The sequence below is a fragment of the Crinia signifera genome, chromosome 6, assembly GCF_055691185.1.
Source record: "Crinia signifera chromosome 6, ASM5569118v1, whole genome shotgun sequence".
Lineage (NCBI taxonomy): Eukaryota > Metazoa > Chordata > Amphibia > Anura > Myobatrachidae > Crinia > Crinia signifera.
Window position 1 is genome coordinate 151,217,052 of NC_139222.1, and position 9,810 is coordinate 151,226,861.

The 9,810-nt window shown below is 41.3% G+C and overlaps 1 protein-coding gene and 1 pseudogene across 3 annotated transcripts in view; one reads left to right on the forward strand and one right to left on the reverse strand.

Moving 5' to 3' along the window:
- Window positions 1–8,569, reverse strand: part of RBL1 (RB transcriptional corepressor like 1) — a 75,211-nt gene extending 66,642 nt beyond the window's left edge. The window contains exons 1-5 of one of the 3 annotated variants that reach the window (XM_083147644.1): window positions 8,039–8,569; window positions 6,681–6,814; window positions 6,396–6,596; window positions 4,121–4,185; window positions 2,519–2,647 (exon numbers count right to left, since the gene is read on the reverse strand). In XM_083147644.1, coding sequence (XP_083003770.1) covers window positions 2,519–2,647; window positions 4,121–4,185; window positions 6,396–6,596; window positions 6,681–6,814; window positions 8,039–8,209 — 700 coding nt within the window. In that variant the 5' untranslated portion in view covers window positions 8,210–8,569. The remainder of the gene's footprint in view (window positions 1–2,518; window positions 2,648–4,120; window positions 4,186–6,395; window positions 6,597–6,680; window positions 6,815–8,038) is intronic. The other 2 variants (XM_083147643.1, XM_083147645.1) reach the window with 2 other exon arrangements.
- On the forward strand, window positions 855–973 carry LOC146011675 (5S ribosomal RNA; annotated as a pseudogene).
- Window positions 8,570–9,810: the final 1,241 nt, after the last annotated feature.

Genomic DNA, 9,810 nt, shown 5'->3' on the forward strand with positions numbered 1-9,810 from the left:
ATATATATATATATATATATATATATATACACACACACACACACGGGGGTACCCCAATCTGCGCCTTGATATCCTGGAGCAGCAACCCTGTTGGATCCCCTGTTAGACGGGACCCAAAATTTAGAGATGAACAAAGAGAGGGTACAGAGTGCGCTTATGATATACTAATATGCATAACTGAGGGTGGGTTTGTTTTGTTTGCAAGATGCAAAACAAAGGAAAGCAAACGCTTTTTGGGCGCACTCTTTAGAAAAATATGATGTTAATTAATTTATTTATTTAAAACATAACTTTTATTGTGGACTTGTTAAAATAGGGTGGCACGGTGCATAAATACAATAAACATTGTTCTGCATGTACTGGTTGTTTTAATTTTTTTAGTGTGCCAATTTACAAACTTGGTTTATAAGATATTCCTGTGTATAATTGCCATCTAGTAACTATTTGCTACTCCAGCATACCGTATACACTGATCTAATTACCCCAACAACGAGGCACATTGTATCTCTAGGAGCAATCTCCTTTCACAATTATACAGTGTTGCTAACTATCAACAGTTGCTTAATTGAATCCCTAGTACATTTCTACATCAATAATTAGGGTGCTATTAACCAATTACCTACTGTCTAAGGTACTGTATTCAATCTTGTCTCAATCCGTTACCTGCTGCTAGTAATTGAATTTCTAATTGTAAGCACCAGATTTCATCATCACTGGTGGGAGATCTACAGTATATACCTATATTTACAATAGAGAATATTTTTTCTGCCCCTATTTTGGGATATGTATCCATTATCAATGGTGATATTTAGCAGTTAACCTGAGCTGTTGGGTCGTGACACAATTCGTAACAATCATACCACCATACCTCACTGGAGTGCCCAAACCCATTTCGAACTTGGAAGCCAAGCAGTGAAGGGCCAGGGCAGTATCCAGGTGGGTGACCCCTGGAGAAGTCCAGGTGTGGTACTATATATAGGTATCCAAAGTCAACAGACTGACAGCACAGGAGCCGCCTACTGCTTTATTCCCTAAATATTTTTTGCCAATATAGGCAGTAATTGTTCCTATTTATTGAACAGATTTTCCTAGTAACGTGGGGTCACGTAAACCCCATCTGTTTCACAGTTGGGGACCAATAACTCATTTTTGCCACCTTATGTCACTTAGGTCACTATACCTCTGATGACTGTATGCAACAAATGACAAATTATATGTGTGGTTATCTCTTTCAAATTTTTGACATATGATATAACATTAATAGTTATTTTCAATGGTACCACACTACAAAAATTAAAACAACCAGTACATGCAGAACAATGTTTATTGTATTTATGCACCGTGCCACCCTATTTTAACAAGTCCACAATAAAAGTTATGTTTTAAATAAATAAATTAATTAACATCATATTTTTCTAAAGAGTGCGCCCAAAAAGCGTTTGCTTTCCTTTGTTTTGCATCTTGCAAACAAAACAAACCCACCCTCAGTTATTGCTACTGAACGCCGGGCGCACCACCAACCAGATAACCACCAGTATCTGTGACCATGTGGTTTTTTATGTTGGTTATAACAAAATTGGCTTAGATTAATAACTTAATAATTACAGCTGTGCGGGCCCTCCCCCACCTTTCCTTGCATACTAATATGCATATCATGTAAAAAATATTTATTTATAACAGGTTTTACCTTTATAATATTTTGTATACAAAAGATAAAAAACAAACAAATACAATTCAGTTCGTATCCTGTATGTGGTTCACTCACAGCATGTGATCAAAACATATGAATCTGGCCCAACGCGTTTCGTCAGCTAGGTGACTTCATCAGGGGCGAAGAGTAGTTTCAAAATGAATGATACTAGTAAGATGTCAATATGGATATAACCATAAGGGTAGGTAGGAGCATCTCCTTCTTAGGAGTTAGTTAAACAAGAATCCAATATGAAATTCAAAACAGATCGATGATCATCAAAACAGTGAATTCCTTCATACAATCAGGAACAGATTAAACAGCCCAGCAGTATGTTCTTAAAAAGGTTCAGACAACCACAAAGGAATAATGGTCCCAGGTAGGTGTGTTAGCTTTGAAGTCCAGCTTTGGAAGCCCGGCGGACCACCCCCCTGCCTCCCCCCGCCTGTCACTCACCCTGCTGGTCCGCGCCTCCTTGCTCGTCTCTGGCTCCCTCTTCCAGCAACACACCATACTTGCCCCTCTCAACATGGAGCACTGCACCTCCGTCCGGCTACACACCCTGCTGGCCCCGCTCAAAACGGAGCACTTCTGGCCACCAATGGTTTATGTTTAAAGCCAGTAATATATGCAGCAATGTATATATTACTGGCACCACTGGGCATTAATGACTTATTGGTAGCCCCCCCCCCCCCCCCCCCATGGAGCCAGGTGAATGGTAGTATGCATTAGAAAAGGCTTGCTAAACAACGCACCTTTACATTTGTCATATATACATTATTATTTGAATATAAAAAAATACAAATAAACTACATGCAGTAAACTTACCTGTAAATGATGGATTCAGCAAATCTTCTTTATGGGGGCATTGCAAAGCGTGAACATAAACCAAGTCCAAGCAGCACAAAAGTAAGTGATAAGAATTAACTAAATCATCTCCTATCCGGCTAAAATTGCCTAAATGAAAAACAAAAAGTCTGTCAAGTGTAAAAAATGGGCAGACAGACCATATGGATAACGAACAGATTTAACCATCGTGCCTAAATGCCTGTTCTCCAGCAATTGGGAGCAATGAGCCATAAACAAATTTTCACTCACATCAACCTACTAGTTCGCAAGATTTTTAGATGTGAGGCCAGTTTCACTGTTTGAGTGCCAACTTTGCTGTGAGTGATCTCTAAATATCTGATTAAAGTACCAGCACTGTTCATTGACTGACCTTTTAGTATAAATACAAATTCAGACAAATCAATTAATTCCAGTTTAGTTAAATATTGCACCTAAATAAAGATCAGTTGCTGTGAGCGAGGCTGGCATTTTTAACAGATATTTTGAGGATCTTGCAACAATGTTGGCACTGAAAGGATTAATGAAAAGGTTTGCTTGCCAATTCTCACACCTATTTTGATTCATTTCCATGGCATGCAAAGGGTTAAGCAATCATGCTATTATAGTATTTATTTATTAACAGTTTTTTATATAGCACACACGTATTCTGCAGCGCTTTACAGAGTATAGTTGAACATTCACATCAGTCCCTGCCCCAGTGGAGCTTACAATATATATATTCCCTACCACATATGCATGCACCAGAGTACCCGGAGGAAACCCACGCAAGTACGGAGAGAATATACAAACTCTGCACAGTTAGAGCCATGGTGGGAATCTAACACATGACCTCAGCGCTGTGAGGCAGTAATGCTAACCATTACACCATTCATACCGTAATATTTAGTACAACTAAATATTAAAGTTATGGCTCTCAACCTCAAGTTTCCCAGCTAGTCATGTTTTTATGATTTCAGTCTGTGGAAACGTAGAATTACATCCCTGACAAAATAGATTAACTCATTTGTACACGTTAAAGAAATCCACAAGATATGATGGGGGAGATTTACTAAGATGTGTATTCTACTTCACATGTGATGTTGCAACCAATCAGAATCTACTTATTTATTTAGCACCGTTTAGGAGAAAGTAGCCAGGATCTCATTGGTTGCCCATATCAACATCGGGTTCGGTATGATTTACCTACAATCAAAATCCAGACGGTCAAAATACCGACATCTAAAATATAGACAGGTCAAAAATTAGACACGTTTTTCATAATTTTTGGGGTCTGTATGTTGACATCTCGACATGAACCCCAGGCATGATGCCTCGCTGCACTCGGCACACTATTATATCCCCCCTCCATGTCCACTGGGATGGTTATATATGTACAAGCCAGTTTCAATAAAAATAATTATTTCAGTATTTTGACCGTCTGTCAATGGTTGTCGGAATTTTGAGTGGCGGTATTTTGATTGTAGGTAAATTGACCGCATCACCACATGTGAAGTAGAATACACATCTTAGTAAATTTCCCCCGATGTGTTGGTAGTATTTGAGAACCTCATGTAAAAGTGTGAATATGAAGACTAGACCTACCCTTTGCATATACGAATAAGGTCCAGCAGAAGTTGAAGAGGTCTTTAACATTACACTGCAATTTCCTACAAAACAGAATGTTGAAAGCTTAGTGCAATGCTCCTCAGCCATTTGCAGATATTATCAAACCACAGGTAACTGCTCATTTTAATACATAGTCAATAAGCAAAGAAAGACCAGCGCGAACCTTAAAGAAAAAAAAAAGCCAGCTCACAATTTTATTACCAGTTATTTATATAACTCATGCATATTTCACAGACAGCAAATAGATCATTGCGCGATTCAGTCCCTGCCATAGTGACACAAACTCCAATATCTGCTGTAGTCCATCCATAGTACATTGAGAGATACCAAACTTTCCTGGTACGATTTGTGATGTAGGCCAGTGATAGCTAACCTTAACACTCAAGCAGTTGAACTACACATCCCAGCATGCCCTGCTACAGTTTTACTATTTGGCCATGCTAAAACTGATGCAGGCCATTCTGGGATGTGTAGTTCAACAACAGCTGGAGTGTCAAGGTTAGCCATCACTGGCCTACATCACAAATCGTACTAGGAAAGACTAAATATGTATTGTTTAGAGCAGAGAAGGGAAAGGGGGGACATGATAGAAACTTTCAAATATATCAAGGGTTTTAACAAAGTACAGGTGGGAGACATTCTTCACAGGAAGAGGAGCAGCAGAACACGAGGACATGCAATTAAACTAGAGGACGGAAGATTCAGGGGAAATTTGAGAAAGCATAACTTTACAGAAATAGTAGTAGGTAAGTGGAATAGCCTCCATCAGAGGTGAAAGAGGCAAATACAGTAGAGCAATTTAAACATGCTTGGGATAGGCATATTGATATCCTTACAAAAAAAAAATAAAAAAATAAGGATCAAATATGGTTTGAGGTAACAGGTTTAAAAAAAAAAAAAAAAAAAAAAAGGGGGTAGACTAGATGGGCCAAGTGGTTCTTATCTGCCGTCAAATTCTATAATTCTATGTAACATCCTATGCACAGATGAGACACAGATAAACTTGTACCAGAGTGATGTGAAGAGAAGAGTATGGAAGGAAAGGAACTGCTCCAGATCGAAAAACATACCACCTCAGTGAAGCATGGTGGTGGTAGTGTCATGACGTGGGCATGTATGGCTGCCAATGGAACTGGTTCCCTTATATTTATTGATAATGTGACTGGTGACAAAAGCAGCAGGATGAATTCTTAAGTGTTTTGGGCAATATTATATGCTCATATTCAGAACAAAAGCAGGAACTGAAGACATTTGCAGTAGAGGCCTGGAAAGCATCACCAGGGATGAAACCCAGCAGACTTCAGGCTGTAATTGCAACAAAGTTAAAAAGTGAATGTTTGATTTAGGATTGTTTAGTTTGTCCCAATACTTTAGATCCCTTAATAAGTGGGAGTCACATATAGAAACCGTCGTAATTTGTACACCATTCACCTTATGTGGGTGTAAATACCCTCAAATTAAATCCTGTAGTTAAAGCACATCTTGTTTGGTTCATTTCAAACCCATTGTGGTGGAAAATATAGCCTAAAATATGAGAATTGAGTCGATGTCCCAATATTTATGGAACTGTCTGTATATGGAGGAGAACGCTAGAGAACCATGCCACCGATGTCTGTACCCTGCTGGTTCCCTCACACAAGGTGTCGCTGGCTACACAGTTCAGCCAGTGTGTATACAGCTTTAGAAGGAAGCATATGCCAAAAGTGTTCTTATTTAGAAGGGAAAAAAAATAGACACAGCCACTGAACTCTGACACAATTACATATGGCCCAGGATGTGACATAGTAATGGCAGCTGTCACAACTGCCATTTGAATAAGAGGCAAACTTTCTAGTTTTCTGAAACCTGGATTTCTTTACCATCTCTGGTTCATGGCTGCCTGTGTAACTAACCCTTCAGCAAGACCCTGACTAGTACCAAAAATGTCCACAACTACAAGGGTCATTTAACAAATCCATTTTTGGCCAATTTTTCTCCTGTACATTACCAGATTCTGCACCAACCAGAAAAAGGATTAGACAGAATCTTACAGCATTAGTGTTAAATTGTACATGGTGACAGCAGCTGTCTTAATCAGTCAAGTTTGAAACATCAACAGGTGCACTTTAAGACCATGTGTGAGTAAGATTTCTAGAAGTAGATTTTTTATAAATAAAACAATTTAGGCTAAACAAATCTTGTGTAATAAACTGCTTTAAATAAGATAAATCAATTAAGCAAACTTTTCTTTAAGAAGACTACTACAGGTTACCTTTGCTTTCTGCTTCTTGGGAGTCTTGGAGGCTCTTCATAAGGGTTTTGAAATATATCCATGAATATTGGTTCAAACTTCTTGAAGATAACAGTAGAAACTTCAAAATTCCTCTCCAGCCTTTCTACTCGTTCTCTGAACTCCTGGGGAAGGTTAGACATGTCCATCCACTTCTTCATTTTATTGAAAAACTGTATAAGACTGCAGGAAAGAGGTTTACAACAAATATAAGTTATGCACACAAAATTAGGATAAAAGTGTTAGATCTAAGGTGTGGAGACCAACCTTAACTTGGCAGAGCGGAGAATACGTGTAAGGGACACTCCATTACCCTCCATGACACCTCCTACAACAGTTGGAATTACACCTTTTCGACAAGCAGCATATAAAGCGCATGCCAACCAGTGCTTTACTTCTCCCTATGGGCAAAACAAAATAGCACACCTGAAAAACAGATGCAGCAAAAACTGCATTTACAGTACTTGCTCACATTCATTCATCCATCTGCTGTAGTCAGGTAATTGTACACAGGTACAGGGAGACACTCCATTGTTCATCTTCGTAGAGCTAGTTTTCCCGCTAACCCCCATCAGATTGTTAGGATAAAACGTTGGTGAACAATACAGATGTCATTGAAATGGTTATCAAATTCCCAAATGTGTGGATGTTATGAGTTTCTAAATAGTGTGAATTAAGAACTTTCATAGAACTCACCCTAATAGGGCCTACACGAGGGGATATGTCACTGAGCGATCTAAGCAATATAGATCTGACCATTGATTAACTAGATTTATCCAGCATGCAGGATCTTTATAGCCGGGTGACAGCGATGCAAAGGGCCAAACACACATTTACTAGGGATATCGCTTAGAAAATGCACTGAAGTTACCGTGTGTGTAGGCCCCATTACAGCAACATGCCTTAAACAAAAGTTAACAGATTACTTTAATGCAGGTCAAATATAGCAGAGTTTGTGCAAAATTGTAATTTAAGAATAAAATATAGTGCAAGTTTGCAGCTAGGTTAAGTTGGCATACTCCAGTGCAGTCCCTCTCCTGTACACTCATCATGATCTGCCATAACATTAAAGCCACCTGCCTATTATTGTGTTGGCCCCCCTCATACCACCGAAATCGCTCAGATCCATCAAGATATGGACTCCATAATACGGCATGAGTCCTGTGGTATCTGCCATGATTATATTAACAGCAAAAATTTGAGGTGGGGCCTCCATGGCGCAGACAAACTAGCACATCCAACAGATAAATCAGATTGACCTCGTGTTTCTCAAACCATTTAGCAAACAGTTGCAGGAAGCATTATGCTGCAGAAAGAGGCCACTACATTAGGAAATACTTGGCCTGAAAAACTTTTCAGCAGGTGGGATGGGTCAACAACATCCACGGTATGTCAGTATACCAGGACACAAGGTTTACGAGATCAGCAGCTACATCCCGACTTTCTTTCTATAGTGTATTCTTGTGCCATCTCTCCCAAACATAAACAATACACATGAACTCAGCTGTGTATTATATGAAAAAGATGCCCCCACATTACCACCTGTGCCCGACCGCCGAGCAACCCCTGCCCACTCAGTGACAGGCCAGCACCGAGCACACATAACCGCTGCGCCCCCGCCTCACCTCCAGGCTGTAGGTGCTCCAAGTCTTGGTGAAGTTGCTCAAAGTCTCCGCCGCCGTCTCCTGGTCCAGGTTCAGCTCCCCGCACAGAGCCTCCATCTGCTCCCGGGCCCGCTCTCCGGGGCCCCCGTCCGAAGAGCTGGAGGACTCCGGGTCGTTCTCATCCCTCTGCATCCCTGCGAAGTCTGCTCCGATGACGGACGGACTCACTATCAGTCTCCGCTCACTGCCCTGAACAGCTGCCCCGGCTCCCGACTACTCCTTCCCACAACACCGTGCGCAGCCAAAAAGGCGCGAAAACTGGACAGTCTCACTTCCTTACTGTCTCCGCCAAGTATCCTTCCGCCGCGCTTAACTACCCTTAATGCACGCTTTGTAACCCTGACCCTGTCATACACTATACTCCTGGACTTCCCGGCACTCGGAGGTGACAGCACCGGGGGGCTCCATGAAAAATGCAGTTGGGGGATGTGATGTACAGCGCTTGGTCCCTGTGCTACCCGGACGGTGGATGGATATCGGCATCGCGGCAGAGTGCATTCTGGGACATGTAGTATTTCCCTAATTTAAAGTCCAAAGTAAGTGGCATTTAATCATGGTCTGAACTCTGGAGCGGCAGACAGGGGCGGAGGGTGACGTGGTGTTTACCTTATGGTGCTTAGGGTGTTGTACTACTAGTACTACAAAAATGCCCTTCTCTGCTGCCGGCTGCGGTCATATCAGCTGCAAATGTGTTCCACAGGGATATAGGAACACTAACACAGATGCTGCATTTATTTTACCTTACAGCACCAGAATATTCTGATGTTGTTGACCTTATAACTGGCAGTCATAAACCTAATGGATTATACCAAAGCAACTGTAGGCTCACCAGCCTACAGTAAAACAAGGATGCCCTTCATGACAATTTATACTGGTATACGGTCACTAGGTCGACAGTAAAATGATCGCGATGCATTAAGTCAACCACTGAAGGTCAACATGGCTTAAGGTCGACATGGTCATTCTGTCAACACAAGCATTATGTCGACATTGGGAAAGTAGAAAGGTTGATTTAGGTTTTTAGCATTTTTTTTTAAACCGACAGGTGGCATTTCATGCCATACCTACACAACAATGGTGCGCTGTCTTTACAATAAGGATGTGTTGTTCACTCCTGCCGATTCGAATGAAATTTTCTCCACTGCTACTTCGCTTATTCAAGCCAACAGAGAGAGGAAAAAAAGGGTACTTGTTTCCTAGCACAGCGCCACCGATTTTAATTGTATGCAATCAGGTCACAAAAATCGTGTCAATCGCATGCAACCAAATCGCATGCGATGCGACCGACCCATTTTTTTTTACATCGGAACCAATGTTAAATGGTCCCTGAGACACGATTTTACATTGGCCCCAATGTTAAATGCCCCCCCCCCCCCCATTATTAACGCCACATTCAACGTGAATCCGAGTGTGGCGAGCGGACGCACATTACTTCAGACATATTACGCGTCTGCTCGCCACACTTTATAAAAACAACTCCACTCCGACGTGGATAGTGGGGGTATGAAAAGGTCAGAGGTCGCATACCACCGCCGCTCGCCACACTTCGGGTTGGCGTTCATCGTGGGGTGGTGTTAACAATGGGGGGGCATTTGACATACAAATTACCCATCTGGGTGGCTATACAATCAACAATCGGGTATGAGGGGCCATTTAACATGGGTTCCTATGTAAAATCGGGTCCATCGCATTGGTCGCATCGCAATGGCATTCGATGGACCCGATTTTTCCAT